Here is a 21,874-nt window from a genome sequence, read left to right as displayed (position 1 = left end):
TAGAGATCGACTCTTACCTCTTGAAGATCGAGAGTAGAGGCGACCAAACTTGGAGTTGGAAGAGATTTGAGTTCTTGAACCTCAAAGCTCCAAAACTTGCTCAAAACTCGGAAATCTTCAAAACAAGATAAAAACTAGTGAAAAACTTGAAAGATCTGAAGGAAAAGACTCAAGATCGGTGAGGGGCGGCGGAGAACTCACCTTGGCCGGAAATGGGGAAAAAGCTCGCCCGTTTTCGGCTAAGGGACCCTTTTATAGTGGCTGGCCAGGCCACGTTCGGGGGCCGAACGTGCCTCCGCATGCATGCCATGTTCGGCGGCCGAACTTGAGGTTCGGCGGCCGAACCTGGACTTTCCTCACTTATGCTTTCGGGGGCCTAAAGGCGCTCCCGAAGGCATGCATGTTCGGCGGCCGAACTTGAGGTTCGGCGGCCGAACTTGAGGTTCGGCGGCCGAACCTGAGTTTTCCTTCAAGGTTGTTTTCATGCAAAAACTCATTTCCATTTTACTTAAAACCATGAAATACCTTAAAACATTTTATGAAAACATGATTCTACCCTACTAGAGGCTTCCGACATCCAAGATTCCACCGGACGGTAGGAATTCCGATACCGGAGTCTAGCCGGGTATTACATTCTCCCCCCCTTAAGAACATTCGTCCCCGAATGTTCCTCAACTAGCACACATAGCATGGCATAAAACATAACATACATACCTAGCACATAAACACATAGAGATCTAACCTTAAAAGAGATGGGGGTACTGCTGGAGCATAGACTCCCGTGTCTCTCAAGTGCATTCCTCCAAATTGTGGTGGTTCCACAGGACTTTCACCATCGGGATTTCCTTGTTTCTTAGCTTTCTGATCTGGGTGTCTATGATCCGTACTGGCTGTTCAACATAGGTGAGATCCTCTTGGACCTCCACATCAGGCTCACTAAGAACCTTTCTCGGATCTGACACAAACTTCCTCAACATTGAAACATGGAAAACCGGATGGATTCTTTCCATTGAAGCAGGTAAATCCAGCTTGTACGACACATTCCCAATCTTTTGCAAGATTTCGAAGGGTCCGATGTATCGTGGGGCTAGTTTACCTTTCTTCCCAAAGCGAACCACTCCTTTCATTGGAGACACCTTGAGCAATACCGGATCCCCCTCCTGAAACTCTAACTGTCTTCTGCGAACGTCTGCATAGCTCTTCTGTCTGCTGGCAGCAGTCTTGATTCTCTCTCTGATTATGGGTACCACCCTGCTGGTGATCTCTACTAGCTCAGGCCCTGCCAAGGCCTTTTCTCCAACTTCCTCCCAGCAAACAGGTGATCTACACTTCCTTCCGTACAAAGCTTCATATGGAGCCATCCCGATGCTAGCATGATGGCTGTTATTGTAGGCAAACTCCACCAAAGGCAGATGCTGCCTCCAAGAACTGCCAAAGTCCAGCACACACATTCTGAGCATATCCTCGATAGTCTGGATGGTCCTTTCTGACTGTCCATCAGTCTGGGGGTGGAAGGCAGTACTGAAATCCAACCTGGTACCCATGGCGTTCTGCAGACTCCGCCAAAATCTGGAGGTGAACTGGGGCCCTCTATCTGACACTATCGAAACAGGAACCCCATGCAGCCTGACGATCTCGTCCACATATACCTGCGCCAACTTGTCCACAGAGTAGCCACTCCTGATAGGGATGAAGTGAGCAGATTTGGTGAGTCTGTCCACAATCACCCATATGGAGTCCACTCTGTTGGACGCCGCCGGTAACCCCACTACGAAGTCCATAGCTATATTTTCCCATTTCCATTCTGGAATAGGTAGCGGGTTAAGCATTCCAGCCGGCTTCTGATGTTCCAGCTTCACCCTCTGATACACTTCGCAGGCTGACACGAACTGTGCCACTTCTTTCTTCATAGCTGGCCACCAATAAACCTTCTTTAGATCTTGATACATCTTGGTGGCCCCGGGGTGAATGCTGTATCTTGCATTATGAGCCTCTCTCATAATGTCTCCTTTTAGCCCTATGTCATCTGGTACACATAGTCTGCTCCCATAGCGGAGGATCCCCTTGCTGTCGAATCTGAACTCACTATCATTGCCTGACTGAACAGTCTTGGTAATCTTCACTAACTCCGGGTCCTCATGCTGTTTCTGAGCCACTTGCTCCAGAAACACGGGTGTCACTCTCATCTGGGCCACCAAGGCACCTGTACCAAACAACTCCATCTGTAGACCTTCCTCAATGAGCTTGTAAAACTCCTTCACCACTGGCCTCCTCTCTGCCGAAATGTGGGATAAACTACCGAGTGATTTCTGGCTTAAGGCGTCTGCCACAACATTCGCCATACCCAGATGGTACTGAATCTTGCAATCATAGTCACTCAGCAGCTCCACCCATCTCCTCTATCTCAAATTCAAATCTCTTTGACTCAGGATGTACTGCAGGCTTTTATGATCCGTGAAGATCTCACATTTAACCCCATAGAGGTAGTGCCTCCACATCTTGAGTGCAAAGATTACTGCTGCCATCTCCAGGTCATGTGTGGGGTAATTCAACTCATGCTTCTTCAGCTGCCTAGAAGCATAAGCAATCACCCTCTCATTCTGCATTAGTACACAACCCAGTCCCACACGGGACGCATCACAAAAGACTGTAAAGTCCTCATCACTAGATGGCAGAGCTAAAACTGGTGCTGAAGTCAACCTCTTCTTAAGCTCTTCAAAACTCTCCTCGCACTGGTCGGTCCACACAAACTTCTGATTCTTCCTGGTTAGTCTGGTCAGAGGAGCTGCAATCTTCGAGAAGTCCTGGACGAACCTCCTGTAGTAACCTGCCAAACCCAAGAAACTTCTAATCTCTGTCACTGAAGTGGGGCTAGGCCAATTAGCCACAGTTTCTGTCTTCTTGGGGTCTACCTCTATACCATTCTCTGACACTACATGCCCCAAGAATGAAATGCTCCTCAGCCAGAACTCACACTTAGAGAACTTGGCATACAAGCCATGTTCCCTCAAAGTCTGCAGAACCAACCTCAGATGATGGGCATGCTCCTCTGCGTTCCTAGAATACACTAAGATATCATCTATGAAGACAATAACAAAGTGATCCAGGTATTGGCTAAATACTCTGTTCATGAGATCCATGAATGCTGCAGGGACGTTGGTTAACCCGAACGGCATTACAAGGAACTCAAAATGCCCATATCTGGTCCTGAAGGTTGTCTTCGGCACATCTTCATCCCTTATCCTTAGCTGATGGTACCCCGATCTTAGATCTATTTTGGAGAAACAACCCGCTCCTGCTAGCTGGTCGAATAGATCATCGATCCTTGGCAGAGGGTACCTATTCTTGGTAGTGACTTTGTTCAACTACCTGTAGTCGATACAAAGTCTAAGGGATCCATCCTTCTTCCTCACAAGACCGGAGCACCCCAAGGTGAGGTACTCTGTCGGATGAAGCCCTTCTCTACCAGCCCTTGCAACTGTTCTTTCAACTCCTTCAGCTCGGCTGGGGCCATCCTGTAGGGAGGGATATAGATCGGTCTAGTTCCAGGCACCAACTCTATCTCGAACTCTATCTCCCTAGCAGGTGGTAAACCTGGAAGCTCATCAGGAAAGACATCCTGAAACTCTCTGACAACTAGCACTGAGGCTGGCTCCCTGACCTGACTGACTAGCTCTCTCACATGAGCTAAGTACCCCTGACATCCCTTCCTAAGCAACCTACGAGCCTGAAGAGCTGATATCAGACCTCTAGGTGTGCCCCTCTTGTCTCCTCTGAAGACGACCTCTGACCCGTTCTGATCTCTGAATTTGACTACCTTGTATCTGCAGTCCAAGGTAGCACCATAGGTAGATAGCCAATCCATCCCTAGAATGACGTCAAAGTCTGTCAAATCTAGAACCACAAGGTCGGCGGAGAGGCATCTTCCCTCAACAAAAACTGGACTGTACTGGCAGACTGACACTGCCACTGACGGGTCACACTTGGGTCCACTGACCCATAGGGGACACTCTAACCCAGAGACTATCAGACCCAACCTCTCGACGGCTCACGGAGCAATAAATGGATGAGATGCACCCGGGTCCATTAATGCATACACATCAGAACACCCAATGACGAGATTACCTAACACCACGGTGTTGGATGTGTTAGCCTCCTGCTGAGTCATGGTGAAGATCCTGGCTGGAGCTGATGGACCTTCACCTCGGGAACCAGAAGAAGAGGCTGCCCCTCTCCCTCTACCTCTGCCACTGCCCTGAGTTGTGGCTGGAGCTGCTGGCTGTGCCACACTACCAGAAGCTGTCTGCTGGGGCTGGCCCATAAAAGGCGCTCTAGGACACTCCCGAGCTATGTGTCCCTCCTGTCCACATCTGAAACATGTATTAGTCCCAGCTCGACACACTCCCCTGTGCGGTCTTCCACATCTCTGGCATTCTGTACCATCTGAGCCTGAGCTCGAGCCACCGCCAAATCCCAGATCGGATTTCAACTTATTCCAAAACTTATTCTTCTTCGGCTTCTTGGTGGTGTTATCCCACCTCTTCTTACTTGAGCTCTGAGAAGAGAAACCTGGTCCTCCTCTGCCTGGGGTCTTAACCCCTGAAGACTGGGTCACTGACTGCTTCACTGACCCCTCAACTATAGCACTCGCCTCCATCCTTCGAGCCATATCCACCACAGTGTGGAAACTTTCTCTCTCAGCTGACTGAATCAACGAGGAGTACCTAGAATGCAGCTTCATAACATATCTCTTGGCTTTCTTCGTATCTGTATCTAGAGCTTGCCCTGAAAAAGGCAATAGCTCCAAGAATTTATCTGTGAACTCCTCTACACTCATGTGCTTTGTCTGCCTCAGTTGCTCAAACTCAATCATCTTCAGTTCTCTGGAACTGTCTGGAAAAGCCCATCCAGCGAACTCATTTGCAAATTCTTCCCATGTCATGCCGTCTAGTCTCGGGTCCACATAACATTTGAACCATTCCCGTGCCTTCTTGCACTTTAAGGTGAACCCTGCCATCTGAATGGCCCTGCTATCACTTGCCCCTAGCTCATTAGTTATTGTCTTCACTACTCTCAGATACTCAAAGGGGTCATCCCCTGACTTGTATTTGGGAGCTTCCAGCTTAAGGTAATCTGTCATCTTTACTTTGCTCCCACCGGCTGAGCTAGGTCTGGAAGGTTGAGTAACTGGGGCTGCTGGTTCTGTAGGTGGTGGAGGTGGGGGTGCAGCATTCCCCGAGGTGGGGTTTGCCGGGTTAGGATAGAAGGGTGAGGGTGGATAAGCTGGGTACTGTGTATAAGGTGGATAGAAAGGTGGATAAGGCATGTAGGTAGGGTAGGGGTTAAAGCTGGAATGATCCGATGTACCTCTCATCGGATACCCTGAACCCTGTGGGAAGGGTGGATAATGGGGTGGAAAACCATACCCCGAGGCCTGAACGCCTCCCTGAGACTCCCCTGTCCCCTCTGCCTCCATGCTAACATCCAGATTCCCATCCCTCCTCTGATCCTCTTCCATAACCTCCCTCACATCTGAAGAACTTCCTCCTCTATCAGTCCCCCTTCTGCTAGCATCAAAAGACCCTCTAGGGTCCCTTGACACTCTTTCTCTGTTGGCTCTACAAGACATTGCCCTAGGCAATGTAGGAGGATGGGCGTTCGTGCCCTCATCCTCAGGTGGTACTCCAGTCAATCTTGCCGATCGACGGGTTCCTCTCATCCTGTTTTCTGAAAAACAGTACACATCATACAAACATTAGCATCATATGGTTCTTGTGGGCACACATGAACCCTCATCACATAAACATATCATTCATATCATAGCATCAATGCACATGTATATAATCATGGCATTTCACATCATCATACAGGACAGGACTCCACATCCTATCCTAGTGGACATGATCTTTCCTATTGTGCTTGACCTTCTAGAACATCTATGAGCCCGACAATCTAGGTCCGATCCTATGAACCTAGGGCTCTGATACCATTCTGTAACGACCCGAAAATCGGACCTCTACCGGCGCTAGGATCCAGGTCAGCTTAAGGCCGCCGGGACCCGTAGCAAGCCTGACATACATCCTGAAAACCTGTTTAATCCCATACATGATCAACAACATACATAAAAATTTAAAATTTTTCCTTCAAACATCCAACTCAACCTGAACATTCACTGTATATAGTCATAATCATAATCGTGATCCCTCTGTGGGATCTCATCAATGCCCCAATGGGCGATACATCATAAGATGAGTTGGCTTTCATGAACATTATAAAACATTTTTGATCATGTAATAAAAGGGATACCTCATACACAATGTCAAGCACAATATCTAATCCTCAATATCAATACATGACTGATACTGTACTTTTACATAACATTAATACATTTATCATGTCCACACTATCTATTACATATACCAGACTTCATTACTCTTGTAAACCTCCTGGTCTACCCTGTACCTGCAATCCTGGGGAAATTGGGAGAGGGGTGAGCTACTAGAGCCCAATGAGCAGAATAATAAAACATTTAAAAACATATGATAACATGGAATGCATCACATCACAGCTAAATCACATCAAGGATGAACCTGTCACCAATAGCCCTCTACATGGTCCAACTGTGCCAGAACGTAGAATGGGTCCTGGTCTTTCCCTTACATATCATAACATAACAGTGTCCAACTGTGCCAGAACGTAGAATGGGTCCTGGTCTTTCCCTTACATAGTGCCAGCGAACGTAGAATGGGTCCCACTGGTGTAACAGCCCGGCCCCGTACGACCGGCCCTGTTACCGCTCACAGCCCGTGACCTTCCTCTGGGCCCAGCCACTGTGAGCAGCTCTTAACATCCCTTCACCCTCACGGGTTCCAGGCAGGATTTGTCCCTCGGGGGAGCCATTACGGCCCGCCCTAGTCCGAGTGGATTTGGCCCAATTCCTTCCTCTGGGAATTAGGTCGCCTCCCCCACTGCTCGAACCCTTGACCTCCCACTTTAAGGGAATAGTCTGGTGAGACAGTGGCTGGGCCCAGAGGAAGGTCACGGGCTGTGAGCGGTAACAGGGCCGGTCGTACGGGGCCGGGCTGTTACAACTGGTCTTACATTTCGTACCGTACATATCACATCGTCATATCATAGATCGAGGGCTATGGATCATTCAACATTCATCCACATCAACATTTAACATATGCAATGCAACATATTCGTGAATTCTAATGCAAGCAACCTAATTCATCACATGGCATTCATGATGCATGAAGCATGCTAAAAAGTACATTATTTGCTTTAAAACATAGTAGGTTATTCCACTCACCATTGGGTAGCTCCGACCAGACACTGGGGCAACAGACTCACTGCTGGGGTCCTCGGTTCCTCGGGTCCGAACCTACACAGGTGGACTCAAATGAGGGACCAAACATACATGAACATAACTCTAAACTATTCTCCAAAAACCCCCTAAAACATCATGGAATAATCATAGAAAAACATGCAAGAAAAGGCTGAACAGGGCACTTTCGGCGGCAGGTTCGGCGGCCGAAAGTCCCTCCAGAGCCGAAAGTCAGGCAGGTTCGGCGGCACCTTCGGCGGCCGAAACTCCCAGACAGAGGCGAAACTTATGCATGTTCGGCGGCACTTTCGGCGGCCGAAAGTCCCAGACAGAGACGAAAGTCTCCTTTCGGGGGCAAGCTTCGGCAGCCGAAGGCTGCCTCCACAAGCACGTTCGGCGGCCGAAAGTTCCTTCGGCTGTCGAACCTGGTTTCTCCCAGAATGGCAGAAACTCAGCTCCCTTATGCATTTGTGCCTCCAAACTCAAACCAACATGCATTTAGCTCAACCAAAACATGCATTCAAGCTCCTAGGGGTCTCAAACTACCTTAAGCCCCAACTACAACACATCAAACACACATTACAAGCCACATTACTCAAGAACATACATTTATACCCATAAACATAACTATGACCTAAACATGCATTCTACCCCCATGAACTTCATAAAACTTGCTTAAAACATACTATAAGCTAGAAATCGACTCTTACCTCTTGAAGATCGAGAGTAGAGGCGACCAAACTTGGAGTTGAAAGAGATTTGAGTTCTTGAACCTCAAAGCTCCAAAACTTGCTCAAAACTCGGAAATCTTCAAAACAAGATAAAAACTAGTGAAAAACTTGAAAGATCTGAAGGAAAAGACTCAAGATCGGTGAGGGGCGGCGGAGAACTCACCTTGGCCGGAAATGGGGAAAAAGCTCGCCCGTTTTCGGCTAAGGGACCCTTTTATAGTGGCTGGCCAGGCCACGTTCGGGGGCCGAACGTGCCTCCGCATGCATGCCATGTTCGGCGGCCGAACCTGGACTTTCCTCACTTATGCTTTCGGGGGCCTAAACTAAGGTACTTGCAACTAAGGGCATCAGCTACCACATTAGCTTTGCCTGGATGATATTCAATGGTACAGTCATAGTCCTTAAGTAACTCAATCTGCCTTAAATTCAACTCCTTCTATGTGAGAAGATACTTCATACTCTTGTGATCTGTAAAAATCTGGCAAGTCCCACCATAAAGATAATGCCTCCATATCTTTAATGCAAACACAACTGCAGCTAATTCTAGGTCATGGGTGGGATAATTTAATTTATATGGTCTAAGCTGTCTAGAAGCATAACTATCACCTTTCCATGTTGCATGAGTACACAACCTAAACCCTTGGGAGAAGCATCAGTGTACACCACAAATCCACTTGTACCTGAGGGTAAGGTAAGGACTGAAGTTGATGTGAGACATGTCTTAAGCTTCTTGAAGCTCTCTTGACATTCATCTGTTCATTCAAACTTTGTATTATTTTGAAGAAGTTTAGTCAATGGTGCTGCAATAATGGAGAAATCCTGAACAAAGCGACAATAATACCCTGCTAAGCCCAGAAAACTTCTAACCTCTGTAACATTAGTTGGAGGGTCCCAATTGACTATTGTTTCAATCTTCTTAGGATCAACCAAAACTCCATCTGCTGAGATAACATGTCCTAAGAAAATCACTCGATCAAGCCAGAACTCACATTTACTCAATTTAGCCTACAGTTGTTCATTTCTCAAAATTTGCAATACTATCCATAAATGCACCTCATGCTCTTCCTTGCTACGGGAATATACTAAGATGTCATCAATAAATACAATAACAAAGCTATCCAAGTAAGGCTTGAACACCCTATTCATGAGATCCATAAAAGTAGCGGGTGTATTAGTTAACCCAAAGGCATAACGAGAAACTCATAATGTCCATAACGAGTTCTAAAAGCTATCTTAGGTATTTCGGACTTCTTGATCTTCAATTGATGATACCCAGACTGTAAATCAATCTTAGAGAACACCTTAGCACCTTGGAGCTGATCTAAAAGATCATCAATGTAGAGTAAAGGATACTTATTTCGCACTGTGACTCGATTTAATTGTCTGTAGTCAATACATAACCTTAAGGAACCATCCTTCTTCTTCATAAATAACACAGGGGCTCCCTAAGGTGAAACACTGAGTCTTATGAAACCTTTATCAAGTAGCTCTTGCAATTATGCTTTTAACTCCTTCAATTTTGCTGGAGCCATTTTGTATAGTGCCATAGAAATAGAAGCTGTACCTAGATTTAAATCAATAAAGAATTCAATCTCTCTAGCTAGAGGCAACCCGAGAAGCTCTTCAGGGAATACATCAGGAAACTCGCTTACTACTAGTATATCTTTCAATTTAGGTCCTTCTAGGCTACTGTCCATCACATATGCTAAGTATGCTTGACAACCCTTCCGAAGCATCTTCCTGGTGGTTGACTGTGCGGTTGTCGAAGCCGGTCAAAAATAACCTTTTCGGTTATCCATAATTTTACAACTGTAGATAGTGGCAAAAGGATCGAATCTTCAGGGAATTGATACTTACTTATTTTTTCAATCAAGACCAAGTAAATAAATAGACAATAAAAGTAAATTGGGGGGTTTTGAGGTTTGATGACTAAACTAGAATTAAAAATAGCAAAGTAAAGCAAGTAATTAAGTAAAGAGAATTCAATAATGAGAAAAAGCCTAGTTGAAGAGTTGGATCCACTTTAGTTGTTGGGATTGATCATTGATGCTTATATCCTTTTATTTGACTCAATAAATTAGTTATGGAGGTGGAAGACGCTTCTCACCTCCATATCCCTCCTTAAGCATAGGTTAATTAGGGAACGTCCTCTAATTAACCACTAATCAACAAGTTGCCAAGGAACGTCCTTGGACCTTTGGCATCTAATAACTGTTAATTGCATTAAGAAATAGAGAGACCTAATTCTAGCTATCCAAACGTATGGTGATATTGCTAGATTATTCAATTTCCTAGGTTTTTACACCAAGGGTTACTTGTGTTTGAATAATTCAAGTAATTACGGACTTCAAACTATCCAAACTAACAAATTATCGCTTTGCAATCAAGAATCAATGGGCCCTATTGATCTAAATAACAAAGCAACAATAGAATTCAACATCAAATTGCATAAATATTGATAAATAAAAAATTAACATAATATGTTCAGATCTCCCAATCCATAAACAACTAAAGTTTCACCTAATCTTCAACTAGAAATAAGGGTTTCAGCCACTCATGGCTGAAACAAACATAAAAGAAAAGAAAGAAAGCAAGAAAAAGCAAGAGAAAGGGTCGGCTAGAGGTGCGCGAGGCTGCTGGAACTCTTTCCTGAAGATGAGAGATGATCAAAAGATAATTTCTTTGTTGGTTTGCATGCCCTTTTATAGCTTGAAGAGGCTGCCCTAGATTTCCTTGTTGAGATGGGACTCCTTTTCCTATTTGAACTCATGGAGGGCTTTTGTGTCTTTTTGATAATTGGCTTCCTAATTATGTAGGAGAGACTGTTGTGGTGTATTAATGAGTTGCTGAGCTGTCCCACGTGGTTGGAGTGAAAAAGGACTCTTGATGACTTGGTCTCCAAGTTTGGCGAATCTGCTGTCCGCTGGTTGCTGGTGCTGTTTGCCCGAGTTGTGTGGGCAAACAGACTGGGCAAGCTGTCTGTCATCTCTGCTGTCTGCGTGCTATTCCTTTGTTTGCCTAGGTTGTGCCGGCAAACGGCATGGGCTGACAGGCTGTCTTGCCTGCTGTCTGTGCACTGTTTTTGCCTTGCTCCGCTGTTTGCCCAGTTTGCTCAGGCAAACAATCTGGTCAGTCAGCAATTCATTCTTCTCTTCATTTCAGCTTCACTTTGGTTTGGGCAAGGAAATTGGGCAAACCATGCTTGTTCTCTTTTGCCCTCTTTTGGGCAGATTTAAGGCTATTTTTGCCAAATTACCATTTTACTCCATTTTCTGCAAAATAAGATCAAAACCATAAAATTAGGCAGAAAATGTGTAAATTAACATAAATAACAATATAGAAAATGGGTCTAAATTTGGCTCTATCAATGGTCATGGTGGAAATCACATAAGAAGGGAGTAAACGCCTCTCCCCAAAAAAAGTGAACTTGGATCCTTCTAAACTGTTAAATACCACTGATTTCTCAAAGCAATCTACTGTGGCATGATGACGAGATAACCAATCCATACCTGGGATAACATCCAGATCTTATAGATACAAAGGAATCAAATCCACTAACAACTCATGATGCCTAACTTAACAGCACAATTCTTATACACATGTTCACATACAACATAATTCCCAACTGGAGTACCCACAGCTAATCCATAATCTAAGGGTTTTAATACTCTATTAGCATGCACAGAGAATGATTGAGATATGAAAGAGTGAGTGAAACTAAGATCTATAAGACTGTGTGCATCTTTATAAAAAATAGTTAAAATACCAGTCGCCACCTCTGGAGATGCTTGTACCTCCTGCTGTGTCATAGCAAAGACTCTAGCTTGAGTGCGAGTCCTACTAGGTTGTATCATTGGTCTAGACTGAGAAGATGAAGTAGCTCCACTGGCTTTGCTTGCGCAAGGCCCAACTTGTGCTGTAGGTACACCCTGTGATGGTGTTATACCATACTTTAGATTTTGAGGCGCCATCGATCCTTTCTGAGGCGCCACTGTCTCTAGCCATCAGCAATGGATAATCTTTCTTAAAATGTCCCGAAGAACCACATTCAAAACAACCCTTATTGAATTTTCTGCACTCCCCAGCATGATATTTACTACAAGCCGCACATTGAGAAAAATGTCTCTTCTTTTGTTCAAACCCAAAATTATATCCTTGCCCTTGCCTACTTTTATGTGCCCCAAAGGAACTACCCACTGGTTGTGCTACTGAACTCTGACTAAACTGTGGTCGAGTAACCTGCTGCTTTTTATTGACAAAAAACCTCTACCACTACCACTGTATTCAGTTTTGGACTGAAATGAATTGCTCTTTCTATTAGCTGGTCTCTCTCTGAATCCTTGTGAACCCTGTATATGCTTTCTACTCTTCTTCTGCTCATACTCTTTCTCTTCTTGCTTAAATTTTTCAACGTTCAAGGTTGCTTCCACCAACTCTCTAAAATTATTACCTTTAAACTAGGTCATTGACTCGCGGTTGTCGAAGCCGGTCAAAAATAACCTTTTCGGTTATCAATAATTTTACAACTGCAGATAGTGATAAAGGATCGAATCCACAGAGAATTGTAAACTTATCTATTTTTCTCAACAAAACCAAGAGATTAAACTGGATGAGAAACTGAAAGCAAGTAACTGAAAGCGGAACAAAAGTAAAGTGCAATAAAAGTAAAAAGGGGAGGGGGTTTGAGATTGATTTGATTAGCAAACTATGGACAGCAATTAAATGAGCAAGTAATAATTAAATAAAAGAGAAATCTAATATGAGAAAGGTCTAGTTGAAGAGATGGATCCACTTTGGTTGTTTGGATTGATCATTGAAACTCATGTTCTCTTGATTGATTCAATAGATTAGTTATGGAGGTGGAAGACGCTTCTCATCACCATGTCTCTCCTTATGATTAAATCAATTAGGGAACGTCCTCTAATTAATTACTAATTAAAAAATTGCCAAGGAACGTCCTTGGACCTTAGGCATCAAAACAATTGTCAATTGCATGAAGAAATAGAGAGATCCAATCCTAGCTACCCCAAACGCATGGAGATGTTGCTAGATCATACAATTCCTTAGTTATTACACCAAGTGTTCTTAGGTCAGAATAATTTCAGCAATTACAGACTAAAAATTATCCCAACTAACAATCAATTACCTTGCAATCAAGAACCAAGTGGCCAATTTGATCAAAACAACAAAGCAATCTTAGATTCAAGCACACAATTACATGAATATTGAACTAATCAAAGACAAATAGTTTATGTTCAGATCTCACAATCCATAAAACAACCTTAGTTTCAACCAATCTTCAACTAGAATAAAAGGTTTCAGCCACTCATGGCTAAAACAAAAATCAAAAACAAGAAGAGAAGATGAAAAGGTGAACCGATTGCTTGAAAGGGAGGAGAGGAGCGTCGGTCCTTGCTTGGCCGAATGGGGGGAGAGGTAATCTGCCTCTCTTGGTCTTCTTGAAGTCTTTAAATATGTCTTGAGAGGTTGCCTAGGATTTCTTGGCTGTCCATGTATCTTTTAGAGGCTGCCCAAAATACCCTTGGTCCAAGGTGTGCCATCTATGCACATGTGTGGAGGGAAAAACATGGGACTTATCTTCAATTGCAAGGAGAGGGCTCTTTGGTCTTTGCTTGCTGCCCTAGTGTCTTCAAGATACTGCTCAAGGTGCCCAAGACTTGCCTTCATACTCTCCTTGCCGCCCATGCACTAATAAGGAAGGTGGAGCCTTCTTTGCAATTTGAATTTTGAATGTGCAAGGCATGTGTGGCATGTGTGACTTTCTTTGACTTCTTTGGCAAGCTGAATCTTGAAATTCAAAATTTGAATATGAATCTTGAAGATTTGAATTTCAAAATACTTTCCTTATTTGACTCTTCATATATGGCAAGTTTAGGCTTGGCTTCTTGATTAAGGAAAAGGCTACTTGGAGATTTGAATTTTGAATTTCAAATTGCTTTGGCTGAATGTTCTTTCCATATTTGCCACTTTCCTTATTTAGAACTTTTCTTATTTAGCTTGACTTGATTCCAACTTGGCAGGCTTGCTCTCCTTTGCTCCATTTAAGGCAGTTTTAAGGGGATTTTCTCCAAAATGTCATTTTTCACCATTTTCTGCAAAACAATGCCAAGAGCACTAAATTAAGCAGAAATCATGTAAATAATCATTAATAATATCAAGAGAAAATGGACTAAAATATGTTCTATCAGTCATAGATGATCTGATATTGACATGTAGACCCTGTTTGAATCTGTCACATTTAGCTTACTCAGAAAGCAATATGTCTGAAACAAAGCAATAGAGGTCTTCAAACTTGTCAATATACTCTCTTATTGAGAGGCTTCCTTGAAACAACCTGAAAAATGCATCCTGTTTTCCCTTCCTGTAACTTTCTGACAAATACTCTTGGCGAAATTCGTATATAAATTGATCCCAAGTCAATCTGACTCCATGTCTGCGACGTATGCCATCAAACCAACCATTAGCCTTACCCTGAAGCAATCCATGTACATTATCTACCTTATCTGCATCAGTCAGCTTCATTAATTCAAACACTTTTATCACTTTCTTTAATCATTTATTTGCAATATCAACATTAGAAGAACCCTCAAAATCATAAGCCCCCAAACGTCTAGCATGATCCACTATCTCCCATGGATTTCTAGGTTTAGGTGTAACTACTTGCCCTACAAAAGCATCCAGATCTGTATTTATCTAAAAAAGGATTGGCTGGTGCTACAGGTGGAATAAGAGGTGGAGCTGCAGGTGCGATAGGAGGTGCAATTGCGGGTGCCGATGGAGGCGGTGGTGCAGTCAGATATGCCCCTGATTCAACACTATGAGAAACAGAATCTCTAAGCCCTTCTCTGCTCTCAGGTAAAACATGATATGCCACCCCTTCTAGAGGTGGAGATGTAACTGTAGGATCCCTATGAGGTTGACCAATATCACCTAATCTAACTGTACGAACACCACGGCCTCGACTTCTATTACCTATTCTGAGCGGCATTGTCCTACAAACGAAAATACGAAAAAGAATTATCAGAATATAATTAAGAATACTAATTCAAGAAAAATCTACAGAATCTATAAAGTTAAGCTCTGATAGTAACAAAAAAAAAAGTATGTATAACCCTCATAGTGTGGGGAGACTGAAGATTTACATACGGAAAGGAAAAGGTCCGTCTTCACTTGCCTAGAAAGATAGATGAAGGCTGATGACGTGGCAAGTTAAAGGCCAAAAATCTAAAAACAGTGATTAACAGTCAGAAAGAGAGTTTCTCTCTAAAATATTAGAAAGAGAACCTTTTACCTCTGGAATTCCCAATGTTGTAAAATCAATAGAACTCAAAATTTCTTATTTTGATTAACTGAATCTCACCTGGATTCAAACTTTTTGCAATTACACTTGATTTTTTATTCGATATTACCTATTTTTACAATAATTTGGTATATGATTTGATATAATGTTAATAAATTTTATATAAAACTAATAATAAAATAATTATATTTAATGAAATTTAATAAGTGGAATGCGTTACAAAAACAATAAACAAATAATAAAAATAGTGGTTTAAGATGAGAAACCTAACTTGTAGCAATTCACATGGGCCATGCCACATAGTCCTTGGCCAATGTCTACCATAGAAGCTGGCTTGGGTGGCCATGTCCATTGTTCTTCCAGGGGCTATAGTGGCGGATATGATAGATTCCCCTCCTCGATGTTGGTCATACTCCGAGGACGACAAATCCTCCAAATAAGATCCTAGTCTTCCTTTTTCTCTCTCTTGGTTGGTGCTTCTTCTCTCTTCTTTTCATTTTCGTTCTAGGTTTAGGGCTTTGATACAATCGCTAATTCTCTATTATTCTGGATGAAGCGCTATAATGAAATATTTTATTAAATCACAACCAAGATAGATCTGGATTTTAGCTTGAATGCGGTTATCAAAATGTTCCTTTCATCTCATGTGTCAGCAATTCTTGATGGCCCGGTTCTCATTCTGTAGCTAAGCTTTAGTTTTGAAGCCACTGACTGCATCAAATGGTGCTTGGGGATACTATCTTGTTGCTTCCATACAAGATACAGGGACTTGCCTTTCACTTTGATGAGCCCTTATATCGGGTCTAGGCTTTTACCTGATCTTAGCTGACAGGAACCAATGGTATATGAGCTTTGTTCTACTGTTTGTGACAGCTTCAGGGTTCTTGGCTGGATGGCTGATTTAAAGGTTCAATTCCTGCTATTCAGCCCATCAGCAGGAGGGGATAGCTAAGTTCAGCTTTGCTTTGATAGTCTAGATTGTCAATTGTTAGTGGAAAATTTTTGTTGGTTATCCAAATACTTTCGTTTCAAACTACTTTTTGTGGCTCATGTTGGAGTTATTATGATCAGTAGGTTCAGTTGACCATGTGTTTTTTATACAGAGTCTTGAATATAATGTTGCCACTGGTGCTTGTACATGTCATTTTTCCTTGTCACAGAGAAAATTCGATTGATTCCCGTGTTTCCTCCAACTTTGTTATGTTTGGGGTTCATACAAAAATGGGTAATTCCTGATGTTCAGTATAGCAAGCTTTGTGCTATATTTAATTTTAATGAGAGAAAACATTGCAACAAAGATTTTCTTTGCCGGGAGGTTTGAATTGAGAGTTTGTTTCTATTATCTCTACTGCAGCTGACTTTAACTCAATGCTTTTGGAACAGGGGCAGCTTTGATGGTTGGGTCAGCATGATTACAGATTATACTATCTTTGATGTGCTTGGGCATAATAATCCTCAATTCAAGATCTAGCAGTTGGATTTCATGAGTAGGTAGTTTGTGAAAAACGCTTATCATTTTGATTTGAACAACTTTGAGTTGTTAAGTAAACGCTGCCCCATCAAGCATTTTGTGGAATAAAATTCTGAATGATTCATAATGCTGAGTTAACATTGGTGCTCTCTCTGTTACTTCACAATTGGTAATGTCTGATGAATACATGTTGTAAATGATAACTTATGTTTTGATTTGCTTTGTATTGCAGCTATTTTATTTCTTAAAAATAAAGCCACTAATGAGAGGAGTATCAGAGCTCCATATGAGCTGCTTTTTCTTTTTTTTTGGTTGCTGGAAGTGTTGCAATTTACTGGTTTAAGCCTAATGGTAATATTAACCGTATCAAATGTTTTAGATGAGTGTTGATTCTTTTGTAAGTTAGGTATATCATCACCATCTCCATGTGGAGGTCCTCATTCCCCCTTTTTATTAATTTGTCAATCTAAAGGGATTTGTACAAATAGAAAGTAAAGTTTCTGGCTGGGACTCTTGTTGGAATAAACTTATGCTTTCTTATACATTTACGAGTTGAATGGAGATCTGGACTTGGACTTGGTTAGCGTTTTTCGGTAGACTGGAATGTGACTTCGCCGAATTTATTGCTCTCGTCTAGACCCAGAAACAAATCTCGATTCTAGTGTCTTGTCTAGTGGTTACGTGACGTGAGTTTGAGATGTGATGATCAAGAGTTAAGCCAATATTAGCTAAAAATTGAATCGAGAATTTTGTATTTGGAGCCACAGAATGAAATTTAAGTAATATAAACTCTGATTTCCGAGAAATTCCTGGATAATTCTCCAGATATCAACGTCCCTGGAGGATCGTACCTAAGAATGTCATGATTAGAAGCAGGTAGATTGGCCACCATGTGATATTTGTAGAGATTTTCGTTAGTGGCTCAGGTGGCTGTTTCTTGTACATGGATCCAGAGATTATGAACAAATTCATGATGCCATTGTCATCGACTTTATGAATCATGCAAAGCTTTTTAGATACATCCAAGCCTTGTGTCCCTAGACACAGTTCATAGGCCGTATACACCTACGCGGCGCGCATGCATGCAAAGGGACCCAATCCCGTCATCAATCATCAACAATAGGCGACGTTAAATTATTACCATGTAATGAACAACTGGAATCTCCAATCCCATCTACGTGTCACATCTAAAAGTACCTTTTGCTTGCTCTCTCTCTTTCACCTCACCATCTCCACAGACAGTCGAGTTCCAGAAAAGAGGTGTCCAAACGAAAACAAAAGCATTATCTTTAAAACTAAAATACTACATAGATGCATGGTGATGGACTTAGGATCGATAGCGCTACATTACTGGTTCAGCTTCAGTACATTGATTAACTCATCAGTGACTACGTTCTATTGCTGGTATATTCTATACATATTAACCACTATCGCACAAAGCTGTTTTGACACTCGAAGATCTTAAGTATCCAATGGCCAAGATTCGGCAGGGAGTCTGATGGGAGTATCTAACATCATCTGAAAGCCGGCCCTGTTGAAAACAATTGAAGTGGACGTCTCATGGGTAGTAATACCTGAATCAGCAGCAGCTGCTAAGATCCCTAAAGCACTGCAATCCATCTCAAAAGACAAGGGATATTGGTATGGGCTCGGATGCATCTTATCCTCCCAGTTCAAGTTAGCATCAGGTAGTTGAAAATGGGAAAAGTGTGGCTCTGTCTTGCACTGTTTGGGAATAGTGGAGTGTTCCTTCAAAGTGCAATCTTGATGCGAGAGTAGGGACTTGACGAGCATCGATGGTGACGGGTTGTTGTTGGTGTTTGTGTCTATGCTTTTGTTTGTTTCTCTAGTGTTGATTGTGATGGGAGCTGGTGTAAAAGAGGGTTGAAATAACCCATTTCCAGACAGTACATGAGGTTGAGAGACTAGTAAACTTTTGAGATCACTTTCTCGGTGGTGAATCAGAAAAGGATTTTGGAGGGCTTCCGTTGGAGCCTGAGCTAGACATTCTAACATACTAGATGGAGCTTCAAGCAATGAAGGCAAGGAACTAGAGATGGGTGGTGATGCAGCTTCCAAGAGAAAGCCTTGCCCATGCACAAGGCCATTTTTCTTTTCCACAGTTTTGTGAAATATCCTGCAAATCACCCATTCCTCCTGCAGAGAGTACATATTCCAAGGACGACACAGCAGCGTAATAAATATTAGCAGGCAGCATTTTTCCGGCAAGAGTTTAAGTACTTAAATTATAATGTGGCAATCCTAATGCATATGTCATGAATTTTCTCTGTAGTAATAATAAATGCGAGGGCATGTTAAATCGAAGCAATCACATCAGAAACTACCCCGAAGGTTAATAATGGAGTGAAAAAATGGAGTGGTCGGCGTGCACATACAACAAGTCAACCCAGAAAAGGACAAGAGAGAGAGGTTGTGTGCAGCAAATTATAGCTTGATTCCCACGGTGCACGTGTGAGAGTGAAAGGGGATGACTCCCAAACTCACCTTACACGCGTGGCGGTAGGAAAAATCACCATCCAAGCGGTACTCATGCATGACCCACTTGGTCTTCTCACCTCTAGGAGCTCTGCCCTTGTAGAAAACGAGGGTCTTTTTCATGCCAAGTAAAGCACCAGTTGAGGCACTGTACACTTCCCTATCTTTCCCTGTGGCCTTCCAGTAGCCAGCTCCGGTTGCTCTATTTGTTCTCAGCCCTGTTGGGTACTTCCTGTCCCTCAGGCTAAAGAAGTACCATTCCCTCTCCCCCATTTTTGCCACATCTGATTAACAACAAAAACCAAGGACACAGACTCACCATTATCACATGCACATTTATTGTATTGTGTTCGTCACAAGTTAATCAAATTTCAGAGTATAGCTATGTTTTCTAGCCAAAATATATGTGTATCATACTCAGCTTCATGACAGCGACATTAATAAGTAAAATATTCATATATATCAGCAAGAAATTAATAGATCAAGAAGCTTGGGACTTTAACCAAGACAAGCGTTTGCTTCGTTTCTCCAACGTAATATACTTAAGGTGATCTTTTTTATGGCCGTTAATGTCAGTAGTTCAATCATCAAATGAAGATCGTATATATGAAGTCTTATTACAAAGAGATTTGTGAAAGAGCGACAGAGTATATTAATGGCTGCAGATTATGTTTACTAGCTAATCGTCCATCTCGAGGAAAATAAGCAGTTGCTGCGTTACATTAGAGTTAATGTCTAGCCTATGGGCCTAAGCTCAATAGATCAATCAATTTTACTCAATCAAGAACAATCAAAGAAATGTAACACTATGCATCTTCACATACGAAAAACTGAAAAAACTGAAAATGAAGAGAGACACTTCTGCAGAATCTTGAATGTTACAAGCCAAGTGAAAAACAAACAAATAAAATAAAAAAGCATACTCTTATTTTGTGATGGTGCCATGTCCCAATGAAATGAAAAGAAAAAACAGTAAAAAGGGCAAAAACAAAGCGTACATACCCGGAAGCTCCCAGGGCTCACATCTGTTAAGATCAACTTCAGCGATTTCTACACCACAAAAGCTCCCATTGAAGACCTTTGAAGCAAGATAGAAAGTGATAAGCTCTTCATCAGTGGGATGGAATCTAAACCCTGGAGGCAAACCCTGGTCATTTCTATCTTCCCCAGTGAGCTCAAACAGAAGCTCTTCAACAGCCAACATTTTCCAAGAAGAGAAAAGGGATGGAGTTGGATTTTGCAAGAAGAGAAGAGAATGATATGTGTAAGAAAAAGGGTTATTATGAGGTGGTGATATATAAGGAATTTAAGCACTGACACCGAAGTGTGAAGGGAAGCTAAGCAAGATTTTGAGTTGAGTAGGGATAAGGGAGGGACCTACGCACCTGATGAGAAGAGAGGAATCCAATCAGGCATCAGAGGAATAGGTTTTTTTTGTTTTTTTTTTTTGTTATAATATTATTTAAAAATAAGATAAATATTGGTAGGGAAGAGATATGGAGAGAGTTGGTGAGATTGAGCAGTCCGTAGAAGGGGAGAGTAAATAAGAGTAGCTTCTAGGGGATAAGGATTTATTTATATTTTTTCTTGAAAGATTTTTTAGGACACAAAGAAACAGGCTTCCTTCAGCTGAGCAGTGAGCTGTGAGATAATATAATCATGATAATCAACCTAAATAATAGAAAACTTAACATCAGACTTACTTATTTTTCATTAAAATGATGATTTTTTTTATCAAATTTAAATGGTGATTGTTGTTATGGAAACAGTAAAACATCATATTGATCGGATGCACATGCACCTACATGCATGTTATAAATTCATCCTCAAGCGTTAAACTATCCGATACAAAGAAACTACATAAGAATATTTTTTTGTATTCTTAGATAGGACTATTCTTAAATTTAAATAATTATATATGATATTTTAAAATTTAGAAAATAAAGTTTATAGTAGCTGTATAAGCTTATTTGAAAAGGAAACGTTCTTCCTCTTTTATCCGCTAGTGATATTTAACCGCTTTTTTGCTACAGTATTATATATTTCTGTCACTCAGATCTATATATATGAACGTGTCATAGTCCCTTTTCATGCCAAACAGCTATTTAATTTTTTCGGTGTGCATACAGACAGGGCTACAAAGTGACTGACCAACTACTCTCCTTCACGTCACATCACCAGGCTGGATTACTTCCCGCTGGACCTGGGCTGGCGATGGACTCGGCTTGTTCCGCGTGTCTGGATCAAGACTTGAGATATTGAGTTGGTCAGCTAAAGGAAGATTTCATGAGTTTTGAATTAGCGTTATTCTTTTGGATCCGGCCTTTCTCAGAATAGAGAATAGAAAAAGTTGGGTGATTATCAATATATATTAATAATAATTAATAATTATAAAACCACTGTTGTATTATAAAATTTCTGACAAAAGGAAACACTCCAAAATTATTGTGGTACATTTGCTTTTCGTGTACATGCATGCATTAAAACATGCATAAAAGTTAAGTTTCAACAGAACTAATTTGCTAAAT

General features: G+C 42.0%; 1 protein-coding gene and 1 long non-coding RNA gene across 2 annotated transcripts; one reads left to right on the top strand and one right to left on the bottom strand.

Annotated features, from left to right (window-relative positions):
- The first annotated feature begins 15,632 nt into the window (after positions 1–15,632).
- Positions 15,633–16,977, top strand: LOC110615060. The gene is made up of 2 exons (XR_002487894.2): positions 15,633–15,848; positions 16,763–16,977. It is a non-coding gene; the product is annotated as an uncharacterized LOC110615060 (long non-coding RNA).
- A 1,159-nt stretch (positions 16,978–18,136) lies between these two features.
- LOC110616174 (protein CUP-SHAPED COTYLEDON 3) lies at positions 18,137–21,002 on the bottom strand. Its single transcript, XM_021758521.2, has 3 exons — positions 20,349–21,002; positions 19,356–19,630; positions 18,137–19,007 (listed from the first exon to the last, which is right to left on the bottom strand). The coding sequence occupies exons 1-3, from the start codon at positions 20,548–20,550 to the stop codon at positions 18,312–18,314; spliced, it is 1,173 nt and encodes a 390-aa protein (XP_021614213.1). The 5' UTR covers positions 20,551–21,002; the 3' UTR covers positions 18,137–18,311.
- Positions 21,003–21,874: the final 872 nt, after the last annotated feature.

The sequence above is a fragment of the Manihot esculenta genome, chromosome 5 (assembly GCF_001659605.2).
Source record: "Manihot esculenta cultivar AM560-2 chromosome 5, M.esculenta_v8, whole genome shotgun sequence".
Taxonomy (NCBI): Eukaryota; Viridiplantae; Streptophyta; class Magnoliopsida; order Malpighiales; family Euphorbiaceae; genus Manihot; species Manihot esculenta.
Note: the sequence above shows the minus strand (reverse complement) of the source record. Positions and strands in the feature narration are given on the sequence as shown.

Bases quoted from the DNA above. Each gene is read 5' to 3' on its own strand.
- LOC110616174 (XM_021758521.2), bottom strand. From the start codon at position 20,550: ATGTTGGCTGTTGAAGAGCTTCTGTTTGAGCTCACTGGGGAAGATAGA. The intron at 19,631-20,348 runs GTATGTACGCTT...GTTGTTAATCAG, and splicing joins TGAGCCCTGGGAGCTTCCGG to ATGTGGCAAAAATGGGGGAG. The intron at 19,008-19,355 runs GTGAGTTTGGGA...TACTCTCTGCAG, and splicing joins CCTACCGCCACGCGTGTAAG to GAGGAATGGGTGATTTGCAG.